The sequence below is a fragment of the Trachypithecus francoisi genome, unplaced genomic scaffold, assembly GCF_009764315.1.
Source record: "Trachypithecus francoisi isolate TF-2019V2 unplaced genomic scaffold, Tfra_2.0 Contig00565, whole genome shotgun sequence".
Classification (NCBI taxonomy): Eukaryota; Metazoa; Chordata; class Mammalia; order Primates; family Cercopithecidae; genus Trachypithecus; species Trachypithecus francoisi.
In genome coordinates this window covers 1,570-29,176 of record NW_022680732.1, presented here as the reverse complement: position 1 = coordinate 29,176, position 27,607 = coordinate 1,570, and the positions used below count along the sequence as shown (strand labels likewise).

At 53.7% G+C, this 27,607-nt stretch overlaps 2 protein-coding genes across 2 annotated transcripts; both read left to right on the top strand.

Annotated features, from left to right (window-relative positions):
• Positions 1–113: 113 nt before the first annotated feature.
• On the top strand, positions 114–17,610 carry LOC117085604 (lysophospholipid acyltransferase 7-like). Its single transcript, XM_033214654.1, is given in 10 exon segments — positions 114–330; positions 1,162–1,240; positions 1,326–1,387; positions 1,389–1,456; positions 2,366–2,492; positions 6,295–6,454; positions 8,759–9,070; positions 9,073–9,097; positions 10,933–11,109; positions 16,590–17,610. Coding segments are annotated over 9 exon segments (1,395 nt in total). The 5' UTR covers positions 114–330; positions 1,162–1,164; the 3' UTR covers positions 16,978–17,610.
• Positions 17,318–27,115, top strand: LOC117085610 (transmembrane channel-like protein 4; the record flags this gene model as incomplete). The annotated part of the gene is made up of 7 exons (XM_033214684.1): positions 17,318–17,324; positions 17,820–17,972; positions 18,626–18,839; positions 21,789–21,934; positions 22,576–22,808; positions 22,952–23,073; positions 26,938–27,115. Coding segments are annotated over exons 1-7 (1,053 nt in total), but the record flags the coding sequence as incomplete, so codon positions are not given.
• Positions 27,116–27,607: the final 492 nt, after the last annotated feature.

The window sequence follows — 27,607 nt, the reverse complement described above, 5'->3', positions numbered from 1 at the left end:
TCCTGAGTAGCTCCATTATACGCACGTGCCACCAAGCCCAGCTAATTTTTGTATTTGTAGTAGAGACGGGGTTTCAACATATAGGCCAGGATGGTCTTGATCTCCTGGCCCGTTGCCGACTTGAGCTCCGGCCGCCTGCTCTGGGGCTCCTTCCCTGCCCGCCCGAGACCCTGACCGTGGCCTCATCCCCGCCCCGATCCGCGCGGCCAGGCGGGCGCCCAGAAGGAGCAGGCGGCGCGGGGGCGCGCTGGGCGGGGGAGGCGTGGCCGGAGCCGCAGCTGCCCGCGGGCTGGGACTGCTCGGTCGCCTCCTGCCCGGCGAGCAGCTCAGGTGGGCCGGGGTGGCGGCGCCCAGTGGCAAGGCGAGGTTACACGGCGGCAGGGTCTCTGCAGGCTGGTGGGTGCGGGGCGGCCCCCGAGGCGCGTTAGAGCTCCGGGCTGGCGCAACCGCCTGTGGATCTGCCGGGGATTGGATCCGACCCACGCTGGGGTGCGCGGGACGGGTTGGGGCTGGGCCTGGGCCTGGAGAGGGAAGGGTGTCTGATCCCCGGGTTCTCCGTAGGAGAGGGATCTGGAGCACCGAAGGAGGTGGAGGCTGGAGGCCCGGGCTCCTCTGGGTGCTAGCGAAGGAGAAGGGCTGGGGGGTCCGGATATCTGGTTTCACAAGGGCCGGGGGATGGGGGATCCAAAGAGGGGATCTGGGTTCCTGGATCCTCGCTGGAAGAGGGGTCTCGGAGGTCTAGATTCCTGGGCTGTCGAAGAGGAAGGGTCTGGGAGGGGTGCTGTTTCTGGGTTTTTAAAAGAGGGGCGTCTTCAAATCTGGGTCCCCAGTATGGGTGCGGGGAGTAACTTTGATTTCTGCCTTCGCAAAGGAGGCGCCTGGGTGCTGGGAGATCCCCACGCTTTCCTGGATTCTCAAAGGAGAGAAGAGCTGGAGGCCTGTGCGCTCATAGGAGAGGGGCTGGTGGTGGATTCCTGTCTCCAAGGAGGAAGGGGCTGGAGTCCGGGTTCCTAGGTTCTCAAAGGAGAGAAGCTGAGTCTCGGACTCCATCATCCTCAAAAACTGGGGTCTAGAGGGCTGGGTTCCTGGATCCTCGAAGAGGGAGGAGGCAGGGGGCCTGGATTCCTGGGTTCTCACTGTGAATCTTTGCCCCTCCCCCAGACCATGTCACCTGAAGAATGGAGGTATCTAGTGGTTCTTCTTATCTCCATCCCCATCGGCTTCCTCTTTAAGAAAGCCGGTGAGTCAGGCTCCCTCCGCAGTGGAAAATAAAGGAGGGGACCCTCTGGAAGGTTCCAGGCTTATGCTGTCCCTTCCCCCTGCAGGTCCTGGGCTGAAGAGATGGGGGGCAGCTGCTGTGGGCCTGGGGCTCACCCTGTTCACCTGTGGGTCCCCACACTTTGCATTCTCTGATCACCATCCTTGGGACCTAGGCCCTCATTCAGGCCCAGCCCTGGTGAGAATTTGGTGGAGGGAGGAGAAGGAGAGGAGGGGAGAGGAGGAAGCACCCTGTTTCCTCTTTGGGTCTTTCTCAGCTTCTGCCTCATCTCTGGCTGTCTGGCTGTCTCTTGTTGATCAGCTCCTTTCTCTGTTTCATGTTTTTTTTCTTTCTTTCTTTCTTTCTTTCTTTTTTGAGATGGAGTTTCGCTCTTATTGCCCAGGCTGGAGTTCAATGGTGCGATCTCAGCTCACTGCAACCTCCACCTCCCGGGTTCAAGCAATTCTCTTGCCCCAGCCTCCCGAGTAGCTGAGATTACAGGCATGCACCACCATGCCTGGCTAATTTTGTATTTTTAGTAGAGATGGGGTTTCTCCATGTTGGTCAGGCTGGTTTCGAACTCCTGACCTTGTGATCTGCCTGCCTCAGCCTCCCAAAGTGCTGGAATTATGGGCATGAGCCACCGTACCCAGCCTCTTCATCTGCTTTTCTTCCTCCCCCGCCTTCTGCATCTGGTCCCTGTGTGTTTGTCCCAGTCCGCTACATCCATGTCATGGAGAGAGGTGGGTGATGTGTCTGCTGGCCCTGCCACCATTCATATTCATTCATATCCAGCCCCCTCTTCTTGAGCCCTGGACCTTGGAAATAAAGAAAAAGTGGAGGATTGCAGGGTCTTCACCTGAAGCTTCTCTGAAGCTCATTCTTCTCTGTTGCTGTGTGTTTCTGTGGCTGAGCCTCTTCTCCCCATTTCAATCATACTCATTCCGTCCCTACATTCACTCTCCAGTCCTCTCTCTCTGCCCTTCTGTGTTTCTGTCTCTGATGAATGGGGAGAGTTGGGGGAGGATTGGTGGCTGGACTCGGGGAGTGGGTGGCCAAGGCTGAGACTTCTGTGCCCAACACAACACACCTCCTGCTTTTGCCCAGCTCCTGCCACGCCCTGGCTCTGGCCTGGACCTTCTCCTATCTCCTGTTCTTCCAAGCCCTCAGCCTGCTGGGTCTGCCCACACCCACGCCCTTCACCAATGCCGTCCAGCTGCTACTGACGCTGAAGGTCAGACTCGGGGCTTGCCACTCCCCTCCAGCCTCCCTGTGGGCCACTTCACCTCCCCACTTTACCTCCCCCTCCAGCCGCTCCTGGATTTTACCTCCTGCACACCCTGGGGGTGGGCCGCCACCACACTGCTGCCCTGGGCATAGGGTTCCCCATTCACTTGCTCTTGGGCAGGTCTTCACCTCCCAGCTCCTCCTGGGGTGAGGAAATAACCCATGTGGGGGTAACAGTAGGTGCCATTGGGTGCTTGCTGTGAGCCAGAGGCCCAGCTGGGTGGTTTACCAACATGCTGTCCTTGAATCTCTGTAGCTAGCTATTTTGCAAAGGAGAAAAACCAGCTCTGGGGAGAAGGTACTTGTTGAAGGGCACAAAACTAGGGCATCCAAGTCTGGCTCCTAGTCACCTGGGAAGATGGGTGAAAACAGACTCCCAGGGCCCACCCCAGACCCACAGAGTCACAGTTTCCTACTGGAGGCTTATCTGTGAACACAGCGGTCATGCTAGGTAGGGAGCGGCCTCCACAGCATTCAGCGTGCCCCGCGGGAGCTCAGCAGTGGCAGGAGTAGGTTGGATGAGAGAGGGATTAGAGGAGGAGCATTTCAGGCCGTAGGGATGACGTGTGTGGAGGGGAGCAGGATGGGTTCACCTGCTGCACCAGCCACATCCACTTTCTGGGAAGAGCAAAAGGGAATGGGCAGCAGGGCTGACACCATGCTAGGTCTGGCTGGCGACCGTGAGGACTTTGGACTTCTTCCCATGGAGGACCGAGATCTGCTGGAAGAGGGGATTTTTGGTTTGCTGCCAGAAGAGGCAATGTGACCAGTTTTAAATGTTTAAAAATACTTGTTCTGGCCGGGCATGGTGGCTTACGCCTGTAATCCCAGCACTTTGGGAGGCTGAGGCAGGCGGATCACCTGAGGTGGGGAGTTTGAGAGCAGCCAGACCAAAATGGAGAAACCCTGTCTCTACTAAAAATACAAAAAATTAGCCGGGCATGGTGGCACATGCCTGTAATCCCAGCTACTCGGGAAGCTGAGGCAGGAGAATTGCCTGAACCCAGGAGGCAGAGGTTGTGGTGAGCTGAGATCGCGCCATTGCACTCCAGCCTGGGCGACAAGAGCGAAACTCTGTCTCAAAAATAAATAAATAGAAATACTCGTTCTAGGCCAGGTGCGGTGGCTCATGCCTTTAATCCCAGCACTTTGGGAGGCTGATGCGGGTGGATTACCTGAGGTCAGGAGTTTGAGACCAGACTGGCCAACATAGTAAAACTCCATCTCTACTAAAAATACAAAAATAAGCCGGTGTGGTGGCTCACACCTGTAATCCCAGCTACTTGGGAGGTTGAGGCAGGAGAATTGCTTGACCCTAGAAGGTGGAGGTTGCAGTGAGCCGAGATCCCACCATCGCACTCCAGCCTGGGCCTCCCCGGGTGAGACTCCGTCTCAAAAAATAAAAAAATAAAAAAAAATACTCGTTCTGGATGTTGAAGGAGAATTGAAGTGGAACAGGGCAAGATGGAATGGACTCGGATAAAGGGATCCTCCTTTATCCTATATAAAGGGATCCAAATAAAAAGGATCCCTTTATCCGAGTCCAGGTGACAGACTGTGGTGCCTTGATACAGGCTGTCGGCTGTGGGTAGGTCTGAGCTGCAGCAGGAAATGTGCATTTAGGATGACTGAAGGAGTGGCCACCGTGTAGGCAGGATGTAGAGGAGTGAAAAGGGATGGTGCCAGCTGGGTGCGGTGGCTCACGCCTGTAATCCCAGCACTTTGGGAGGCCGAGGTGGGCGGATCACGAGGTTGGGAGATCGAGACCATCCTGGCTAACATGGTGAACCCCCGTCTCTACTAAAAATACAAAAAATTAGCCGGGCGTGGTGGCGGGCGCCTGTAGTCCCAGCTACTGGGGAGGCTGAGGCAGCAGAATGGGTGAACCAGGGAGGCGGAACTTGCAGTCAGCCGAGATAGTGCCACTACACTCCATCCTGGGTGACAGAGCAAGACTGCCTCCAAAAAAAAGCGGTGGTGCCTGAACCCCAGACCAGCAGCAGGAGCCGTTCCCAACTCAAGGCCCAGGGGAAGTGGGTCAGGTTGTGGTACCTCGATGGAAAAAGGGTTGTGTAGGCCTGGTGCAGTGATTCATACTTGTATAATCCCAGCGCTCTGGGAGGTCATAGTGGGAGGATTGCTGGAGGCCAGGAGTTTAAGATCAGCCTGGGCAATATAGTGAGACTCTGTCTCTACAAAAAATATATATATATATTTTTTTAAGACAGAATCTCACTCTGTCACCCAGGCTGGAGTGCAGTGGTGTGATGTCACTGCAGCCTCTGCCTCCCAGGTTCCAGCGATTCTCTCTCTTCAGCTTCTCAAGTAGCTGGGACTACAGGCGCCCACCACCACACCTGGCTAATTTTTATATTTTTAGTAGAGATGGGGTTTCACTATCTTGGCTGGGCTGGTCTTAAACCCCTGACATCAAGTGATCTGCCCGCCTAGGCCAACCAAAGTGCTGGGATTACAGGCGTGAGCCACCACATCACACCAGGCCCTATATTTTTTTTTTTTTTTTTTTTTTGAGACGGAGTTTCGCTCTTGTTGCCCAGGCTGGAGTGCAATAGCACGATCTTGGCTCACCACAACCTCCGCCTCCCGGGTTCAAGCAATTCTCCTGCCTCGGCTTCCCGAGTAGCTGGAATTACAGGCATGCATCACCATGCCCGGCTAATTTTTTGTATTTTTAGTAGAGACCGGGTTTCTCTTTGTTGGTCAGGCTGGTCTCAACTCCCAACCTCAGGTGATCCGCCCACCTTCCAAAGTGCTGGGATTACAGGCGCGAGCCACCACGCCGGGCCAACATTATTTTTTTAAAGGGTGAGTAGAGCCACCCACCTTGAAACGATCTATTAAGGGTGATGGCCAGCCCAAGGCCATCTCACAAGGGAATAAAAGCCCTGCCCTCCCTCTCCTGACTTTGTCCGACTCCAGCCAGGGATTTCTATGGACAACCAGCCACAAGCTGTAAGAACGAGATCTATTGATATAGGGTGGACCTTGGGACTGGTGGGAAAGGGTGGAGAGTACAACATAGTCAGCTCAGTAGTGGAGATGAAAAGAGGCAACAGAGTCAAACTTAAGGGATTTCAAGGCAGGCAGATTACTTGAGGCCAGAAATTCGAGACCAGCCTGGCCAGCTGAGGCATGAAAATTGCTTGAGTCCCCAGGAGGTGGAGGTTGCAGTGAGCCAACATCATGCCACTCTACTCCAGCCTGGGTGAAGAGCAAAACTTGTCTCAAAAAAAAAGAGAGATCGGATTTGGGGAGTGAGGGAGTGAGGGAGGTTTTGGGTTTGAACAATTTGGTGGCCTGTTGTTTCAGGGGAGACACTAGAAGAGGATCTACTTTGTGGGGCGGGTAACATCGTCTTCCGTTTCCACTGCGTTTTGGGGTGCCTGGAGACATCCGAATCTAAATGCAGTATAAATGCCAATAAGCCACTTGGTGGATAGGTCTGGGGCTGGGGTAGCGTTTGGGGAGCATCATCAGTGTGTGGATAGTACCGAAACCTCTGTGACTGCCTGAGAGCAGGTAAGGACAGAACAGGGAAGGCGGGGAGGAGGGCCTGGGACTGAGCCCTGGGGAACACTGCCCAGCTAGAGGCATTACACACAACCTAGATCTGCAGAGCTGCGAGCATGCAGCACCCCTTGGCTGCAGAGGGCAGCAGCACAAGGGAGATGGGTGTGGGGAAGGGCCCAAAGTCTGACCTGGCCCCTTGCCCCCCCCCTTCCGCCCAGCTGGTGAGCCTGGCCAGTGAAGTCCAGGACCTGCACCTGGCCCAGAGGAAGGAAATGGCCTCGGGTTTCAGCAAGGGGCCCACCCTGGGGCTGCTGCCCGACGTGCCCTCCTTGATGGAGACGCTCAGCTACAGTTACTGCTACGTGGGAATCATGACAGGTGAGTGGGCCTGCCCGACAGCTCTGTCTCTCCACTGCCCTGAGTGCCTGTTCTGTGTTCCCGCCCTGCCCGGGGCAACCTCCATCCTAGCATCTGCTGCTGTGAGGGTGAGCCTGTGTCTGGGTCTACGTCTTACGCCTCTGCTGGACCAGAGCTGCTTCGGGGTAGAAGCTGGCTGTTCTCAGCCTAAGTGATTCCTTGCTCTTCTCTTCTCCTGTAGCTTATCGGGAGCACAGAGAAGAGAGAAAGGAGGTAAAGATCTATGTCAACCTGATGTTTTTGCTGCCTAGATAACAAATATTCACAGCTTAGGGTCCACTTTCAGTATAAGGAAATATGTTTCATCTGGGCATGGGAACTGATGCCTATAATCTCAGCACTGTGGGAGGCTGAGGCCAGAGGATTGCTTGAGGCCAAGAGTTCAAGATCCACTTGGCCAGTGTAGCAAGATCCCTTCCCTTTATTTTAAACCTTTATTTTAAAAAATAAATAAATATAAAATTAAAAGGACCGGGTGCAGTGACTCACGCCTGTAATCCCAGCACTTCAGGAGGCCGAGACGGGCAGATCTCCTGAGGTCAGGAGTTTAAGACCAGCCTGGCCAACATGGTGAAACCGGGTCTCTACTAAAAATACAGAAATTAGCCGGGCATGGTGGTGTGTGCCTGTAATCCCAGCTGCTTAGGAGGCTGAGACGGGAGAATCCCTTGAACCTAGGAGGCGGAGGTTGCAGTGAGCTGATACTGCACCACTGCACTCCAGCCTGGGCAACAGAGCAAGACTCCATCTCAAAAAATATATATGTATGTTGGCCAGGCACGGTGGTCTGTAATCCTAGCACTTTGGGAGGCCGAGGCGGGTGGATTACAAGGTCAGGAGATCGAGACCATCCTGGATAACACAGTGAAACCCTGTTTCTACTAAAAATACAAAAAATTAGCTGGGCGTGGTAGCGGGCACCTGTAGTCCCACCTACCCAGGAGGCTGAGGCAGGAGAATGGCGTGAACCTGGGAGGCAGAGCTTGCAGTGAGCCAAGATTGCGCCACTGCACTCCAGCCTGGATGACAGAGCGAGACTCCGTCTCAAAAAAATGTATATATATGTATATATATTTATATATATAATATGTGTGTGCGTGTGTATATATATGTGTATATATATGTATATATATGTGTGAAATTTAAAAAAAAGATTTTTCATTAATGTTTACCTCATCAAAGTTTTTTTTCCAATAACAGCTTTAGGGAACTCTAATTCACATATTCATCCACTTAAAACATACAACTCTTGGCTTCTTTGATTTCCTGAAAAAAAAAAAGAAAAGAAAAACCAACATACAACTCCCTGACTTTTAGTATATCCACAGAGTTGTGCAAACATGACCACTGTGTAGTTATTTTCAGAACAATTTCATACCCTGCAAAGAAACCCCATATCCATCATCCCTCAAACCTCCATCCATCCCTGGAAACCAGTAATTGACTTTCTATTTGTAAAGGTTTGTCTGTTCCATACATTGTACTTATAAATGGAATCACACAACATGTGGTTTTATTTATTTTAATTTGGTTTTTTCTTTCTTTTTTTTTTTATTTTTAACTTCCCATGCTGCATTGACCTAAACATATGGTCTTTTGTGAACATACAAAAATTTTAACCCTGGTCCCTTCTGTGAATCACACTGCTTCCTCCCTAGGCCAGATCACCATGATGTTGTAGCTAAAGTTCCACAGCTATCTCTTAGTTTCTTTCCTTCCTCCCTCCCTCCTTCCCTCCTTCCCTCCCTCCTTCCCTCCTTTCCTCCTTCCCTCCCTCCCTGGCTGGAACACAGTAGCACAGTCACTGCTCACTGCAGCCTGGGCTCAAACGATCCTCCCGCCTCAGCCCTCCCAGTAGCTGGGATTACAGGTGCCCTCCACCACACCTGGCTAATTTTTATTTTTTGTAGTGATGGGGTCTTGCCGTTTTGCCCAGGCTGGTCTCGAACTCTTGGGCTCAAGCAGTCCTCCCAGCTAGGCCTCCCAAAGTACTGGGATTCCAGGTGTGAGCCACCGCGCCGGCCCCTCTTTCTAATTTTCTGTCACTGTCTCTGTCTCTCTGAGTTTCTTGTCCCCCCCGTCTCTCGTTCCTTATCCCCATTTCCCTGGGTCTCTGTCCCTACCCTTGGGGTCTCCCCGGCGCCCAGTCTCTGCCCCTCTCTCTCCCTCTTCCCCGCTTCCCTCCAAGCTCCCTCTCCTCCTCCTGCAGACTTGAGCTCTGCCCACCTGCCTGTCTGACGGCGGCCCTCCCTCCCCGCCCCACAGGCGCGTTCTTCCGCTACCGCACCTACCTGGACTGGCTGGAGCAGCCCTTCCCGGGGGCCGTGCCCAGCCTGCGGCCCCTGCTGCGCCGCGCCTGGCCGGCCCCGCTCTTTGGCCCGCTGTTCCTGCTCTCCTCCCACCTCTTCCTGCTGGAGGCCGTGCTCGAGGACGCCTTCTACGCCCTCCCGCTGCCCGCCCGCCTCTTCTACATGATCTCCCTCTTCTTCGCCTTCCGCATGCTCTTCTACGTGGCCTGGATTGCTGCCAGCTTTGGGGCCTACCCCGTGGCCGCCAAAGCCCGGGCCGGGGGCGGCCCACCCTCCAATGCCCACCCCCCAGCAGGTCAGGCGGCGCGAGGGAGGCTTCCCAAGACCCAGCAGCCCCCACCTCCAAGGGCTGGCTCTGCCCGTAGCAGGGAGGAGAGCGGGGAGCAAGGGGCCAGGGACACCATCTTTTTGTTAGCTGAGTGTCGCCCCCTTGGCAACCACGGCCTGCCAGCCCCTATCGGTAGGGAAAAGACCCCTGGTACTGACAGATGCCCCTTGTTGCTAGCGCTTGTCACCCCGCAGTATGGTGAACTGCCCCCTGTCGCTAGGAAAAGGTGGTAACTTAGCAACCCTGTGCCACCCCTCTGTTGCCACGGAAGTGTCACCCCCCAGAACCAGGTTGTTCCTGCTTGCTGGGGATGCCATCCTTTGGTAGTGGTGGGTCACCCTCTGTTGCTAGGGAAACGGTTCCCTAGCAACGGAACACTGCTATTTGCTAGGGAAGCAGGATCCCTAGCAACAGTAGTTCACCTCCTTTTTGCCAGAAGTTTTGCTCTGTTGCTGCAGATATGGCTCCCCCTGCACTGCGCCTTTGTTGCTAGGAGCTAGCACTGCTCCATCCCCTGGGATATCCTCACATAGCAGCCCTGAGCTGCCCTCTGTTTGCAAGGAAATAGCAATTTCCAATTCCTGACCAGTGCTGTTCCCCAGCAGAGGGCATGCCATTCCTACCAACTACGGTTACACTCTTGTTAAGGAAGCCAAACTTCCCCCTGATAACTATGGGTTGACCCTTGTCGCCAGAGAGGCTCCCCCCCGCCCCCACCGGTATTGCTAGACAAGTAGCATGGCTATAGCTGTGGACTCTCTTGTGGCTGAGGAAGTATTGCCCCCGTGTTGCTAGGGAAATGGCACCCCCGGCAACCAGGAGTAGACTGCCCTTGTGTTCCTCGCAGCTGCAGTCAGCCTTCCCCCAGGGGCTTGGACTGCAGCTGGGGGAACAGCCTGTCGATGTAAATGATGAACTACTCCCTGCTAGGGTTGTCCCCTAGTCGTCACCAACTGCCATTCTGTTGTGGGGGTAGTGACACCCCCACGTGAATTTATTACCACTGCCCTAATAACCATGCTCTGACCTCCAGCTGCTAGAGAGACGATGTCCCCTCAGTGAATCCAAGCAGGAATTGAAGGTTTTTCTAAATCTGCTCGGTCCCCACCCCTAAAGGATGGCTCCCCTCCCATCATCAGAGGCCACCAAGGCTTCATATGGGCCAACGTTTCCCACTGCTGGGGCTGTCGGCACAAGTGACGAGGGAACCACTGTATTGTTAGAGGTGACACTTCTCCAACAATCACTGCGACCAGGAAAAAGCCCCTTTCTAAAAGCCTTTCTAAACATCCTAGGCCTTGTTGCTAAGGAATGCCTTTTCCTTAGCAACAAAGATCATGGGGACCCCACTGGTGCCTGGAACATCTCCCTAGCAACCATGAAGCACCTTGTTATGAGGGATGATAATCACAACTTCTCTAGCAACTGCAGTGTCCGACGATTTAGAAGGGACCATCCTTGGAGGCTTCTCTGAATATACTGAGCTTGGTTGCTTAAAGGACTCATAGCTTAGCAACCATAGCCCTTCAAGGCTTTTCATGGCTGTGGCAGGCCCCATTAGGTACCAAAAGAAGAAGAAGCCCATTGTCAGTGAACTGTACCACCCGGCCCACCCATCGTCCTCCCCTACAGGCACCCTCTGGGCCACCCTCCCTTGTTGCCCTAGCAAGTCTGACAGCCAGAGAGCCATTGCGTGGCCAGGATCCCTTCCTTAGCATCCGGGGCTGGGACACTAGCAGGCGTCGGGAGGGGGCCTGGCTGAGCTGCATGTCTGTCCCCCACCCTCATCCTCCACCCCCCAGTCCGGAGAAGGCGGCTTCCCTGGAGTATGACTATGAGACCATCCGCAACATCGACTGCTACGGCACAGATTTCTGCGTGCGGGTGCGCGATGGCATGCGGTACTGGAACATGACGGTGCAGTGGTGGCTGGCGCAGTATATCTACAAGAGCGCACCTGCCAGTTCCTATGTCCTGCGATGAGTGAGTCCCACCAGCCTCAGGTGACACTGCAGAACTACATCACCCAGCAAGCCCCAGGGTAGCCTGCAGCTTCCCTGGCTGGGCTCCTGCCCCGGAGGCTCATGGGAATTGTAGTTTGTTTAGCCTGGTTTTGCCCTGCCTCTGATTAGTGGCAGCATGCTGGTGTAAAACCATTCCCCCTCTCTGGGCCTCAGTTTCTACTTCTGTAAAGTCAGCCTCACTTGACAGAAGCAATGTACTGAGTCCTGTGGACTCAACAGCCAGCCTTCCTGGAATCTTGGCCATCCAGGTTATGGAGAAACCTTGAGGAGTTAGTTGACCTCTTAGTTGCCTCAAGTGTTAAATGGAGTTAATGCTATTTATTACTGGTTTCATAGGTAGATAGAAGGACTAAATGCGATAAAATGTGAAATGTATTTAATGTGAGGCCTGACAGGTACGTGCGTGCTACGTATTCGTTTTTATTGTTTTTCATTTTTCCAGTATTTCTTGAGTGGAGACTCTGTGCTTGATATTGTTATCTGTGCAGCCTTTAGAAGCAGAAACTCAGGCCAGGCACGGCAGCTCACGCCGGGAATCCCAGCACTTTGGGAGCCCTAAGCAGGTGGATCATGAGGTCAGGAGTTCAAGACCAGCCTAACCAACATGGTGAAACCCTGTCTCTACTAAAAATGCAAAAATTAGCCAGACGTGTGGTGTGCACCTGTAATCCCAGCTACTTGTGAGGCTGAGGCAGGAGAATGGCTTGAACCCAGGAGGCAGAGGTTGCAATGACCCGAGATCATGCCACTGCACTCCACCCTGAGTGACAGAATGAGACTTTGTCTCAAAAGAAAAAGGCCGGGCGTGGTGGCTCACGCCTGTAATCCCAACACTTTGGGAAGCCGAGGCGGGTGGATCACGAGGTCAGGAGATTGAGACCATCCTTGTTAACATGGTGCAACCACATCTCTACTAAAAATACAAAAAATTACCTGGGCGTGGTGGTGCGCACCTGTAGTCCCAGCTACTCGGGAGGCTGAGGCAGGAGAATGGCTTGAACCCAGGAGGTGGAGGTTGCAGGGAGCCAGAATCTCGCCACTGCACTCCAGCCTGGGCAACAGAGCGAGACTCTGTCTCAAAAAAAAAAAAAAAGAAGTAGAAACTCATAGCCAGGCACGGTGGCTCACACCTGTAATCCCAGCAGTTTGGGAGGCCCAGGCAGGTGGATCACTTTAAGGTCAGGGCAATATGGTGAAGACCAGCCTGGGCAATATGGCGAAACCCCTTCTCTACTAAAAATACAGAAAATTAGCCGGGCATGGTGGCGGGCGCCTGTAATCCCAGCTACTCAGGAGGCTGAGGCAAGAGAATCACTTGAACCCAAGAGGTGGAGGTTGCAGTGAGCCCAGGTCACCTGGGCAACAGAGCAAAACTTCATCTCAAAATAAAATAAAACAGGCCGGGCACGGTGGCTCACGTCTGTAATCCCAGCACTTTGGGAGGCAGAGGTGGGCAGATCACAAGGTCAGGAGATCAAGACCATCCTGGCTAACATGGTGAAACCCCGTCTCTACTAAAAATACAAAAAATTAGCCAGGCGTGGTGGCAGGCGCCTTTAGTCCCAGCTACTCAGGGGGCTGAGGCAGGAGAGCAGCATGAACCCGGGAGGCAGAGCTTGCAGTGAGCCGAGACTGCGCCACTGCACTCCAGCCTGGGCAACAGAAAAGACTCTATCTCAAAAAAATTAAAAAGTAAAAAAGCAAAAATTAATTAATCAATTAAATTAAATTAAACGTGGAAGGGGAAGACCCAGCAGGAGTAAGTTTTGGGAGTAAGAAGGATGAGGAAACAGAGCTTGGGTTTTAATCTGATTGACTTTGAGGTGACTATTAGATTTCCAGCTGAGTTTATTGGATAGGTAATTATGTGATTCTGACGCTTAAGGGAAAAGTCGCTCTTAAAAGGGGACGCTTGAGTGGCATCAGGTGTAAATTATACCTTTACAAATTTTTATTATTATTATTTATTGTTATTATTTTTTCGATGCTCTGTCACCCAGGGTGAAGTGCAGTGGTGTGATCTCAGCTCACTGCAACCTCCATCTCCTGGGTTCAAGTGATTCTCATGCCAAGATTAGACGCAGGGTTTCGCCGTGTTGGCCAGGCTAGTCTCGAACTCTTGGCATCAAATGATCTGCCTGCCTTGACCTCCCAAAGTGCTGGGATTACAGGCATGAATCACCATGCCTGGCCAAAATCTTTTAATTAATTTTTTTTTTTTTTTTTTTTTTACTTTTTAAAAAATATAGAGATAAGGTCTCGCTGTGTTGACCAGGCTGTTCTCAAACTCCTGGCCCCAAGCAGTCCTCCCATCTCAGCCTCCCAAAGTGCTGGGATTACAAGCGTGAGCCACTGCATCTGGCCAGGTATATAGATGATACTTAAAGCTCTGGGGCTGAGGCCAGGTCAAAGCCCAGAGCACCCCAGTGTTTACACAAGTGCTTCTCAACTGGGGGCAGTTGTGCTGCTGCTGCACCCCTAGGAGACACGTGGCAATCCCTGGAGACATTTTGTTTTAACTGGAAGGTGCTAGTGGGATGTAGTGGGTGGAGGCCAGGGATGCTCCTGAACACCTTAAAATGCACAGGATTCATCCTTTTTGTTTATTTTACAGCTGAAGTGAAGTGGCATGATCTCGGCTCACTGCAACCTCCCCCTCCCGAGTTCAAGCGATCCTCTTGCCTCAGCCCCCCAGTACCTGGTATTACAGGCGTGTGCTACCATGCCAGGCTAATCTTTGTATTTTTAGTAGAGACCGGGTTTTGCCATATTGGCCAGGCTGGTCTTGAACTCCTGACCTCGGGTGATCCACCTGCCTCAGCCTCCCAAAGTGCTGGGATTACAGGTGTGAGCCACTGCACCGGCCAGAGGTTTTTTTTTTTAATCATCGGGTTACTTTTGTGCTTCTAGCACTCAGATGTGTCTGAGGGACAAGTCAGTGACCACGACAGGAAAGACCTCCCTCAGGTCACCGTCTGTGGCAAAGCTCACTGATAGATACACAGATGGGGAGTGAGATGGACAGCGATTTCTCTGTCGTTGATAAAGATGGGGTGAGAGCCTGACTCTGTAGGTCTTCAAGGGTTAGGGAATTAAATTTACGGGTATATGAGGAGAGGGGACCAAAACTCTGGGTCCCAAAAGAGGAGGCGACCGAGGCTGGAGATTTCCGAGTCTTCAGGAGGCAGGAATTATATTCTTGAATCCCTGAAGGAAGAAGAGGCTGGGACTCCGAATCCTGGGTCCTGAGGGAAAGGATGGGAGGGATTCTGGGTGGGAGGGGATGAACTGGGCCCCTAAAAAGAAAGGAGTAGAGACTCCTGGGGCCCTGAGGGAGGAAGGGGGACAGGCTTCCAAAATCCTGAGTTCCTGAAGGAAGAGGGGACCTGGGCTGTATAGAGGAATGGGAGGCTGGGGGCTCCTGGTTTCTTTTCTTTTCTTTTTTTGAGGCGGAGTTTCACTCTTGTTGCCCAGGCTGGTGTGCAGTGGCACAATCTCAGTTTACTGCAACCTCTGCCTCCCGGTTCAAGTGATTCTCCTCTGCCTTAGGCTCCCAAGTAGCAGAGATGACAGGCACCTGCCACTACATCAGGCTAATTTTTGTATTCTTAGTAGAGACAGGGTTTTACCATGTTGGCCAGGCTGGTCTCGAATCGAACTCCTGCCCTTTTTTTTTTTTTTTTTTTTTTTTTGAGACGGAGTCTTGCTCTGTCGCCCAGGCTGGAGTGCAGTGGCCGGATCTCAGCTCACTGTAAGCTCCGCCTCCCAGGTTTATGCCATTCTCCTGCCTCAGCCTCCCGAGTAGCTGGGACTACAGGTGCCCGCCACCTCGCCCGGCTAGCTTTTTTTTTTATCTTTTAGTAGAGACGGGGTTTCACCATGTTAGCCAGGATGGTCTCGATCTCCTGACCTCGTGATCCACCCGTCTCGGCCTCCCAAAGTGCTGGGATTACAGGCTTGAGCCACCGCGCCCGGCCCTCCTGCCCTTTTTTTAAGACTGAGTCTCACTCTATTGCCCAGGTTGGAGTGCAGTGGTGTGATCTCAGCTCACTGCAACCTCCACCTCCCAGTTTCAAGTGATTCTCCTGCCTCAGCCTCCTGAGTAGCTGGGATTACAGGCACACACTACCACGTCCAGCTAATCTTTTGTATTTTTAGTAGAGACGGGGTTTCATCGTGTTAGCCAGGATAGTCTCGATCTCCTGACATCACGATCCGCCCACCTCGGCCTCCCAGATAGCTGGGATTACAGGTGTGAGCCACCGTGCCTGGCCCTTTTTTCTTTTTTTAATAGAGATGGAGTTTCACTATGTTGCCCAGGCTGGTCTTGAACTCCTGGCGTCAAGCAGCCCTCCCACCTCAGCCTCCCAAAGTGCTGCGATTACAGGCGCCAGCCATTGCCCCCAGCCTCCACACTCTTGAAGAACCAGAAAACCAGTGGTCCTCCCTTCTCAAGAAAACAGGACTTGGCCAGGTGCAATGTAATTCCAGTATTTTGGGAGGCCAAGGTGAGAAGATCACTTAAGCTCGGGAGTTCGAGACCAGCCTGGGCAACACAGCAAGACTCCATCTCTACAAAGAAAAAAAAGAGGCTGGGTGCAATGGCCCACCCCTGTAATCCCACACTTTGGGAGGCCGAGGCGGATGGATCACAAGGTCAGGAGATCAAGACCATCCTGGCCAATGTGGTGAAACCCCATCTCTACTAAAAATACAAAAATGGCCGGGCACGGTGGCTCACGCCTGTAATTCCAGCACTTTGGGAGGCCAAGGCAGGCGGATCACAAGGTCAAGAGATCGAGACCATCCTGGCCAGCATGGTGAAAAAAATTAGCCTGGCGTGGTGGCACACACCCGTAGTCCCAGCTGCTCCGGAGGCTGAGGCAGGAGAATCACTTGAACCTGAGAGGCGGAGCTTGCAGTGAACCGAGATCAGGCCACTGCACTCCAGCCTGGGTGACAGAGCGAGACTCCATCTCAAAAACAAAACAAAACAAAACAAAAAAAACCCACTGGGCTGAAGAATTGGACTTGTTGGTCCTGGGAGAGGAAGGGCAGTGGAACATAAAATGTTAAATCTTTAAAGGAGGAGAGGGTCTTCATAGGACTGTGTGTATGGGAGGCTGCGATCTCCTGGATCGCTTAAGGAGACCTATAGCCTCCTCCGCCTTCTGGAGCTAGGGGCATGGTTCTGAGCGGGGAGGGCCTGGGGCCTGGTCTCCTGGATCTGAGGGAGGAGGGAGGTGGGGTCTGGACTCCTGGTCTGAGGGAGGAGGGGGTGGGGCCTGGACTCCTGGGTCTGAGGGAGGAGGGGGTGGGGCCTGGACTCCGTGGGTCTGAGGGAGGAGGGGCTGGAGCCCCAGACTCCTGGATCTGGGGTCAGTGGGCACTGGGGAGCTGGACTCGCAGGTCCTGACTCCCAGCCTCCTCCTCAGGAGCGCCTGGACCATGCTGCTGAGCGCCTACTGGCACGGCCTCCACCCGGGCTACTACCTGAGCTTCCTGACCATCCCTCTGTGCCTGGCTGCCGAGGGCCGGCTGGAGTCAGCCCTGCGGGGGCAGCTGAGCCCAGGGGGCCAGAAGGCCTGGGACTGGGTGCACTGGTTCCTGAAGATGCGCGCCTATGACTACATGTGCATGGGCTTCGTGCTGCTCTCCTTGGCCGACACGCTTCGGTACTGGGCCTCCATCTACTTCTGTATCCACTTCCTGGCCCTGGCAGCCCTGGGGCTGGGGTTGGCTTTGGGTGGGGGCAGCCCCAGCCGGCGGAAGGCAGCATCGCAGCCCACCAGCCTTGCCCCGGAGAAGCTCCGGGAGGAGTAAGCTCCGTGACGCTCCCTCTGCCAGCTGGTCCCTGGAATTCTGTGAACCAGGCCGCTGTCTCCTCCCCAGAAAGAGTCCTTACCTTGGAGAGGGTCCTGGAGAGAATTTCCTCTTCCCCAGCTAAATACTCTGCCTGCAACTGAAGCAGACCTGGGCGTGTCCTCCCTGCGCTCCGCCCAGGGACCACCTCCACTCCTACAAAATCAAAGTTTTGTCCAAACAAGAGTCTCGTGGGCCCCTGCTCCAGCTTCGGGGTATCCAGAGAGCACTGCGCTTCCCAAGAACGGAAGGGGCCCCTGGGCAGTGAGTTTTGGACAAATTCCCTTTCTTTGCAGCCACAATGTGGGGTCAGAGCTTGGGGGCAGGTCCTGGGAGTGGAACGCCTCTTCCTTGTGTCTTTCGCTCCACTTTTAGCTCATTGCACCGATATTGCAGACTTGGAAGGAAGCATAAGCTTCCCATTTCACAAAGGGGAAACTGAGGTGCAGATGCGTGGGCCTGGGGATGGCCGTCCCATAGCTTCCATCTGAGCCACCTCAGGGCCCCAACGCTCCTGGCACCCTCTTCTCATCCCTTGGCCTATGACAGGTCACCATGTGTAAATCTTTCCCAATAAAGTGTTGCACAAAGGCATTGTGTCTGTGCAGGTATCTGGGTGATAAATGGCAGGAAGGACTTAGGCCACGAAGTCCTGGGGTGAGGTACAGCTGCCCAGCCCAGGAACCAAACTGTCAGGCCTGGGGCACCAGAGGGACTTCAGCTCCCAGGAGACCTTTTGCATCAGCGGCCCTGAGAAACTACAGGAAGTGTACCTTACTCCCTCCGGGCCACCTGCTGGCCAGGTACACACCTGCCCCTGGCCCCTCCCTTACCTGGGGCAGTGTTTGCCTGGTGGCCACTAGAAACAGCCCAGCCTGGAATCAGAAACCCAACCTTGGAATCAGAAGCCTGGGGCCCCTCCAGGGGGTGGCTGGCCCCCCGGGAGGCCAGAGGAGGTAGGGATGCCAGGAGAAGCTCAGATCCATCCGACCTTCAGGCTAGGTGGGAGTACTGCTGGAGGAAAGGGGAGGCCTGGCCTCCTGAGTCTGAGGGCTAAAGAGAAGGTTCCACTTCCTGATATTATGGGGGAGAAAGGAACTGAAGGCTGAAACTCCGGGGTCTGAGGAGGAGAAGCCTAGAGAACCAGGCTAGTCTGGAAGGAGGGGAGGGCTAGGGGCTGGGAGTTTGGGTGTCTTGGGAATAGGAGAGGCTGGGTTCCCACACTTCTGAGCTAGAAGGAAAAGGAAGTTGAGGACTGGACTCCTCTGCCCTGGAGTAGGAGGGGTCCGCGCCTGGGGATGGAGTTGAGGACTATGGGCCCCTGGGTCCAGGGAAAGTAGAGATTGGCACTCGGATTCCTGGGCCTGACAGAGGAGGGGCTGAGGGCCTGGACTCCTGGGTCTGAGGGAGGAGGGGCTGGGGGCCTGGACTCCTGGGTCTGAGGGAGGAGGGGCTGGGGGCCTGGACTCCTGGGTCTGAGGGAGGAGAGGCTGGGGGCCTGGACTCCTGGGTCTGAGGGAAGAGGGGACTGAGGCCTGGTTTCCTGGTCTAGGGAGGAGGAATTTGGGCCCAGACTCCCGGGTCTTCCCAGACTCCTGCCCCTCCCCAGGCCCATCGCTGTCCTCTGTGCTGAACGAGCTGCCCAGTGCTGCCACCCTTCGGTACCGAGGCCCTGGGGCGCTGCCTTGGGGGGTGCCGGAGGAGGAGGAGGAGGACGGAGAAAGGAGCAGAAAGGCCTTCACAGAAGTTACCCAGAGGGAGCTGCAGGACCCTCACCCTTCCCGGGAACTGCCCTGGCCCATGCAGGCCAGACGGGCACACAGGTGAGGCCCCACCTCCGGCTGGGACCTGCACAGCCTGGACCGGGCCCTTCTCCCATACCTTGGACTCGGTCTCCTCCCTCTGTCCTCTGCCGCTCCTGGCTTCTGGGGCCTCTCTCTGCCTGGCTCAGAGCTGCCTCTCTTGGTTTCTTTGTTCCCCCGTCTTTGTCTCTCCTTCGGACCCCAGGCGAGGGCTGCCTTTCCGTGGCTCTGGGATCTCTTCTCTGTCTCTGGGATTCGCCGTCTCCCTTGTCTCCTCCAATCCTGTCTCTGCCTCTCAGTTTTTCTGTGTGTGTGTCCAAAACCTGTTAATATTTATTTCTCTCTGCTTTATGCCTTCCTTCATCTTTGCCTCCTCTTCAAAGCCTCCCTCTCTTTAACTTCTTCCCTTTCCCATTCTCACGGTATAATTCGTAGCGCCCGGTGAACAATGAAAATGCAGGTGCCCTCCTTCAAAAATGATTGTGGACCCGGCGCGGTGGCTCACACCTGTAATCCCAGCACTTTGGGAGGCCGAGGCAAGTGGATCACCTGAGGCCAGGAGTTCGAGACCAGCCTGGCCAACATGGTGAAACCCCCAACTCTACTTTTTTTTTTTTTTTTTGAGACGGAGTCTCGCTCTGCCACCCAGGCTGGAGTGCAGTGGCCGGATCTCAGCTCACTGCAAGCTCCGCCTCCCGGGTTTACGCCATTCTCCTGCCTCAGCCTCCCGAGTAGCTGGGACCACAGGCGCCCGCCTCGTCGCCCGGCTAGTTTTTTTTGTGTTTTTAAGTAGAGACAGGAAATTAGCTGGCTGTGGTGGCATGTGCCTGTAATCCCAGCTACTCGGGAGGCTGAGGCAGGAGAATTGCTTGAACCTCGGAGATACAGGTTGCAGTGAGCTGAGATCGTGCCATTGCACTCCAGCCTGGGTGATAGAGCGGGACTCCATCTCAAATATAAATTATATATAGTATATGTATGGAAAAAACAATAAATAACAACAATATATCACCACTCCCCTGCTGATCAGTGGCGGGATCGTGCCTGTGAATATAGCCACTATACTCCAGCCTGAGCAACATAACGAGACCCCATCTGTACCTTTTAAAAGTAATAATCAGGCCAGGTGCGGTGGCTCATGCCTGTAATCCCAGCACTTTGGGAGGCCGAGACGGGCAGATCACAAGGTCAGGAGTCGAGACCATCCTGGCTAACCCGGTGAAACCCAGTCTCTCCTAAAAACTACAAAAAAGTTAGCCGGGCGAGGTGGCAGGCGCCTGTAGTCCCAGCTACTCGGGAGGCTGAGGCAGGAGAATGGCGTGAACCTGGGAGGCGGAGCTTGCCGTGAGCCAAGATCGCGCCACTGCACTCCAGCCTGGGTGACGGAGCAAGATTCCGTCTTAAAAAAAAAAAAAAAAGTAATAAAGTAACAATATGACAAAAAATACAAATTAAAAGAACAGCTATCTATAAAACATTTACCTTGTATGAGGTATTGTAAGTAATCTAGAGGTGATTTAAAGTGCATTGGAGGGCTAGGTGTAGTGGCCGACACCTGTAGCCCCAGCACTTTGGGAGACTGAGGCGGGAGAATTGCTGGAGCCTGGACATTTGAGGCTGCATTGAGCTATGATTGCACCACTGCACTCCAGCCTGGACAACAAAACGAGACGCTGTCTCTGAAAAATCAGATAAAAAATAAAATAAAATTTAAAAAACCACAGGAGGATATGTGTAGCCTGTATGCAAATACTATGCCATTGTATATACGGAATTTGGACATCTACAGATTTTGGTATCCTTGGGGAGTCCTTGAACCAACCCCCATGGATACTGAGGGATGACTGTATTTATAAAGTGAGAGCCCAGATAAACTCCAGCTAGGGCAAGCGACACAGCATGACAGCACCCTGTGCGTCCCTCCCCTGACACTCCCTTTCTCCTCACAAGGAGATGGTAACCTTCTCCCCTAACCTTTGTTTTTTTTTTTTTTTTTTTGAGACGGAGTCTCGCTCTATCGCCCAGGCTGGAGTGCAGTGGCCGGATCTCAGCTCACTGCAAGCTCCGCCTCCCAGGTTTACGCCATTCTCCTGCCTCAGCTTCCCGAGTAGCTGGGACTACAGGCGCCCGCCACCTCGCCCGGCTAGATTTTTGTATTTTTAGTAGAGACGGGGTTTCACCGGGTTAGCCAGGATGGTCTCGATCTCCTGACCTCGTGATCCGCCCGTCTCGGCCTCCCAAAGTGCTGGGATTACAGGCTTGAGCCACCGCGCCCGGCTTTTTTTTTTTTTTTTTTTGAGACAGAGTCTCGCTGTGATGCCCAGGCTGGAGTGCAGTGGTGTGATCTCAGCTCACTGCAGCCTCTGACACCTGGGCTCAAGCGATTCTCCCACTCCAGCCTCCCGCTTTTCTGTATAGCTTTGCCAGCTCTGTGCTCTGCAACTTTGTACAAATAGAATCATGCCGTCTTCAGTCTTCTGTGCTGTTTTCTTCTGCCTAGCATTAGGTTTCCTTCTTTTTCTTTTTTCTGAGAAGGAATCTCACTCTGTCACCCAGGCTGGAGTGGAATGGTGCCATCTCAGCTCACTGCAACCTCTGTCTCCCAGGTTCAAGCGATTCTCCTGCCTCAGCCTCCCAAGTAGCTGGGATTACAGGTGCCCACCACCAGGCCCAGCTAATTTTTTTTTTTTTTTTTGTATTTTTAGTAGAGGCAGGATTTCACCATGTTGGTCAGGCTAGTCTCGAACCCCTGACCTCAGATGATCCACCCACCTTGGCCTCCCAAAGTGCTGGGATTACAGGCGTGAGCCACCTCACCCAATTGGTTTCTTTTTTATTGCCACAGAGTATTCTATCTTATGTATAGGCCACAATTTACTTCTCCGTTCTACTTTTGGGTTGTTTCTACATTCGGATGGTTCCCAGTCTGGGGCTGCAAAACCCCTCATTTTCTGCCTGTTTCCCTCTCAGGCAAAGAAATGCAAGGGACCAGGTGGTCTATGGCTCTGGAACTAGGACGGACCAATGGGCACGGCTACTTCGGAGGTCCAAGGAGAAAACAAAGGAAGGCTTGCGAAGCCTGCAGCCCTGGTCATGGACACTGAAGAGGATCGGGGGTGCGGTGGGGTTCGGGTGATGTCCTGGGGGCAGGGCCTGGACTCCTGGGTGTGAGGGAGGAGGGGCTTGGGCCTGGATTTTGGGGTCTGAGGGAGGAGGGGCTGGGGTCTGGACTCCCGGATCTGAGGGAGAAGGGACTGGGATCTGGGTCTGAGGGAGAAGGGGCTGGGGGCCTGGACTCGGGTCTGAGAAAGGCACAGCTGGGCCTGGCGCGGTGGCTCACGCCTGTAATCCCAACAGTTTGGGAGACCGAGGTGGGTGGATCACCTGAGATCAGGAGTTCGAGGCCAGCCTGACCAATATGGTGAAACCCCGTCTCTACTAAAAATACAAAAACTAACTGAGCATGGTGGCGCGTGCCTGTAATCCCAGCTACTCGGGAGGCTGAGATAGGTGAATTGCTTGAACCCAGGAGGCGAAGGTTGCAGTGAGCCGAGATCGCGCCACTGCACTCCCGCCTGGGCGGCAGAGAGAGACTCCGTCTCAAATATAATAATTAATTAATAATAATAATAATAATAATAATAATAATAATAATAGAAAGCAAGGCAGGGCTGGGCCCCCAGCCCCGGGACAGGACCAGCACAGCTGGTCCTGCTCCCGGGAAGGAACCTGAGCCTCTCTCTGCTGCCCCCTGCAGGCCAGTTTGGCGCCGGCACGGAGTCCTACTTCTCCCTGCTGCGCTTCCTGCTGCTCCTCAACCTGCTGGCCTCTGTGCTTATGGCCTGCATGATCCTGCTGCCCACCTGGCTGGGAGGCGCTCCCCCAGGCCCTCCCGGCTCCAACACCTCCTCGCCCTGCGGCTCCTATAACCCCCACTCCCAGGGCCTGGTCACCTTTGCCACCCAGCTCTTCAACTTGCTCTCAGGAGAAGTAGGTGCCTGGGGCCCTGGGAGTTTCCCTCGCCCAGTGCCTTCAATGACACGAACATCAAACCCTGACCCCAGACCCTGACTGTGCAGCTCCAGGAGCCCCGCCTCCTCCCACAGTGGCCCCCGCGCTGCCTTCCCCCACAGGGTTACCTGGAATGGTCCCCTCTCTTCTATGGCTTCTACCCGCCCCGCCCACGCCTGGCGGTCACCTACCTGTGCTGGGCCTTTGCAGTTGGCCTCATCTGCCTCTTGCTCATCCTGCATCGGTCAGTGGCACCTGCACCCCTGACCCCGTGACAGGACGGGTTGGGGTAGGGAAGCAAGTGGTGGTGGCAGAAACTCCCTCCCCAAGAATCCTCAGTCTTGCCGTGTAACCTTTTGTTCTGTGTGAGTTAAAATCAAGGTTTTGTGCCGGGCGCGGTGGCTCACGACTGTAATCCTAGCACTTTGGGAGACCGAGGCCGGCGGATCACGAGGTCAGGAGATCGAGACCATCCTGGTTAACACGGTGAAACCCCGTCTCTACTAAAAATACAAAAAATTAGCCGGGTGTGGTGGCCGGCGCCTGTAGTCCCGGCTACTCCGGAGGCTGAGCCAGGAGAATGGTGTGAACCCAGGAGGCAGAGCTTGCAGTGAGCCGAGATCAGGCCACTGCACTCCAGCCTGGGCGACAGAGCAAAACTCTGTCTTGAAAAAAAATATATATAAAATAAAATAAATAAAGGTTTTGGGTTTTTTTTCATTTGTTTTTGTTTGTTTGTTTTTCAGACAGAGTCTTACTCTGTCGCCCAGGCTGGAGTGCATGATCTTGGCTCACTGCAACCTACACCTCCCAGGTTCAAGTGATTCTACTGCCTCAGCCTCCCAAGTAGCTGGGTTTACAGGCTCCTGCCACCACGTCCAGCTAATTTTTTGTATTTTTAGTAGAGACAGGGTTTTGCCATGTTGGTCAGGCTGGTCTCAAACTCCTGACTTCAGGTGATACACCTGCCTCGGCCTCCCAAAGTGCTGGGATTACAGGTGTGAGCCACCGCGCCCACCCTGTTTTATTTTTTGAGACAGGGTCTCACTCTGTCACCCGGGTAGAGTGCAGTGATGCAATCATAGCTCACTCGAAGTCTGGGCCTCTGGAACTCAACTGATCCTCCCACCTCAGCCTCTGGAGCAGCTAGGACCACAGGGACGCACCATCATGCCCTGCTAAATTTTTTTTTTTTTAATGTTATAGAGGCAGGGTCTTGCTATGTTGCCCAGGCTGTGCTCAAACTCCTGGACTCAAGAGATCTGCTCATCTCAGCCTCCCAAGGTGCTGGAATTACAGGCATGAGCCAATGTGCCTGGCCAAAAGTCAACTTTCTTTTTTTTTTTTTTGAGACAGAGTCTCACTCTGTTGTCCAGGCTGGAGTGCAGTGGTGCGATCTCAGCTCACTGCAACCTCTGCCTTCCGGGTTAAGCCATTTTCCTGCCTCAACCCGCCAAGTAGCTGAGATTGCGGGCATGCGACACCATACCTGGCTAATTTTGTATTTTTAGTGAAGATGGGGTTTCACCATGTTGGTCAGGCTGGTCTCAAACTCCTGACTTCAAGTGATCCACCCACCTCGGCCTCCCAAAGTGCTGGGATTAGAGGCGTGAACCACCGCGCCCCGTCAATTTTACTTTTTTTTTTTTTTTTTTTGAGAAGGAGTTTTGCTCTTGTTGCTCAGGCTGGAGTGCAATGGTGCGATCTCCAGCTCACCACAACCTCCGCCTCCTGGGTTCAAGCAATTCTCCTGCCTCAGCTTCCCAAGCAGCTGGGATTACAGGCCTGTGCCACCACACCCGGCTAATTTTGTATTTTTAGTAGAGATGGGGTTTCTCCATGTTGGTCAGGATGGTCTCGAACTCCCAACCTCAGGTGATCTGCCCGCCTCGGCCTCCAAAAGTGCTGGGATTACAGGCATGAGCCACCGCGCCTGGCTCAATTTTACTCTTTAAAATATATATATATTGCAGTGTAATGTCTCCTTAGCCCAGGCACTGTACTAGGACATGGAGAACCATTTGGGAGTCCCCAAACATATGTACAGCTTACCGTTTAGTAGGGGAGAGACACTGTGGGACAGACTGTTAAATAGACAAGCAGTCTGGGCCCAGTGGCTCACGCCTGTAATGTCAGCACTTTGGGAGGACGAGGCATGTGAATCACCTGAGGTTGAGAGTTGAGACCGCCTGACAAACATGGAGAAACCCCATCTCTACTAAAAATACAAAATTAGCCAGGCATGGTGGTGCATGCCTGAAATCCCAACTACTCAGGAGGCTGAGGCAGAAAAATTGCTTGAACTCAGGAGGTGGAGGTTGCAGTGAGCTGAGATCGGGCCATTGCACTCCAGACTGGGCAACAAGAGCAAACTCCGTCTCAAAAATAATAATAGTAATAAAATAAACAAGCAAATCAATTATTTGAGTTTGGGAGCAATACTATAGAGAAAACGAATGGGATGTGAGGATAGAGAGCAAGAATCAGCAAACTTCTTCTGTGAAGGGCCAGGAAGTAAATATTTTCGTCTTTGAAGGCCTTGCAGTCTGGGACTCAACCAAACTCTGCCACTGTAGTGCAAAAGCAGCCACACACAATACATAAATGAGTGGGTGTGGCTGTGTTCCAATAAAACTTTATTTACAAAAACAGTGGTTGGCCCAGATTTGGCCCATGGAGTCTTGTTTGCCAACCCCTGTGATACAGAATAATGGGTAGGGACCCTCATTAGATGGAGTGGTAAAAGCCTTTCTATCTGGAGTAAGGGACCTGCAGATGAAGAGAAAGAAGAGAAGGAGCCAGGCAGGTGAACAGCCAAGCCATGAGCATTCCAGGCAGAGGGAGCTGCAAGTGCAAAGGCCATGTGGTAGGAAAGAGGTTTGAGGTGTTCTGAGAAATAAAAGGCCTGTATGAGAAGAAGGGGCAGGGCCAGTCACGGTGGCTCATGCCTGTAATTTCAGCTTTTTGAGAGGCTGAGGCGGGCGGATCACTTGAGGTCAGGAGTTTGAGACCAGCCTGGCCAACATGGTGAAACCCCATCTCTATTAAAAATATGAAAAGTAGCTAAGCGTGGTGGCATATGCCTGTGGTCCCAGCTACTTGGGAAGCTGAGGCAGGAGAATCAGTTGAACCTGGGAGGCAGAAGTTGCAGTGAGCCAAGATTTCACCACTGCACTCCAGCCTGAACAACAGAGCAAGACCCTGTCAAAAAAAAAACACAAAGATTTAAGTTTTGAGAAGTAGGGAAGGGTCAGATCAGGTAGGCCCTGGCAGGTTATGCTAGGAAGAAGTCTCAATTTTTTTTTTTTTTTTGAGATGAAGTCTCGCTCTGTCGCCCAGGCTGGAGTGCAGGGGCCAGATCTCTGCTCGCTGCAAGCTCTGCCTCCCGGGTTCATGCCATTCTTCTGCTTCAGACTCCCGAGTAGCTGGGACCACAGGCGCCCACCACCTTGCCCGACTAATTTTTTTTATTTTTAGTAGAGACGGGGTTTCACCGTGTTTACCAAGATGGTCTCGATCTCCTGACCTCATGATCCACCCGTCTTGGCCTCCTAAAATGCTGGGATTACAGGCGTGAGCCATGGTGCCTGGTGTGCCCTCCTCTCTGGAGTCTTTACCTGCCATCTTCTCTGGGTCTCTGTCTTCTTCTCGGGTCTTCCCGCCCAGCCCCCTTCTCTGGGTGCCTGCACTTATGGGTCTTTGACCCCCATCTTTTGTAGATTTAGTTTCTCCTTTCTCACTGTCTTTGTCTCCCTCCGAATCTCCCTCTGGGGTCTCTGTCCCTCCTCCACGGCTCTGTCTTTCTCAGGGCCTCTGTCCCTTTCACTCTGGGTTTCTGCCCCCTTCACTCTGGGGCTCTGTCCCTGTCTCCTAGGTTTCTGCCTCTCTCTGTGGGGTGCCTGTGCCCCAGGTCTGTCTCTGAATCTCCCTTGGACTTTGCCTTCAATGACTGTAGGTGTCTCCGCCTCTTTGACTCTTTCCCCATCTGATGGCAGCTCCCCTAGTACCCAAGGCCTTAGGGTTCGTCTTCCCCATTGGTCCCAATATGAGGGATCCCCCCATAACCCCCGTTCCTGGCTGTCCTTTCACATCCCGTCTCCCCTCTCAGCTCGGTGTCCGGGCTGAAGCAGACACTGCTGGCGGAGTCCGGGGATCTGACCAGCTACAGCCACCTGGTGTTCTCGGCCTGGGACTTCGGCCTCTGCCGGGACGTCCACGTGCGGCTGCGCCAGCGCATCATCTTGTACGAATTACAGGTGCGATTGGGGGGCGGGTTATGCAACTGGGTAGGGACCAGACCGGACTGGGCTGAGATAACGCACAGGGCCTAACCCGGTGATGGGGCCTAGGTGCGACTAGAGGGCAGGGTCTGCAACGGGGTAGGGACCAGACTGGACCGCGCTAACATAACGCACAGGGCGTAACCCGGTGATGGGGCCTCCGGAGAGACGCTAGGCAGCTCCTTCTCCAAGAAAGGCAGGTCCTGGGGAATGAGAGGGTTGAGAGGAGGCCGTGATAGGGCTACCGGAGATCCAAGGGTGTAGGAAAAGGATGCGCCAAGGCTGGGATCGGTGGCTCATGCTTGTAACCCCAGCACTTTGGGAGACCGAGGCAGGTGGATTGCTTGAGTCTAGGAGTTCGAGACCAGCCTGGGCAACATAGGGAGGCTCCCTCTCTACCAAAAAAAGCAAGCACAAGAAGCGGGCGGGGCTTTAAGGCAATTTGGCCCTTTTTTCTTTCTCATGTCTGATTGCTTTAGTTAGGACTTGCAGTACTAT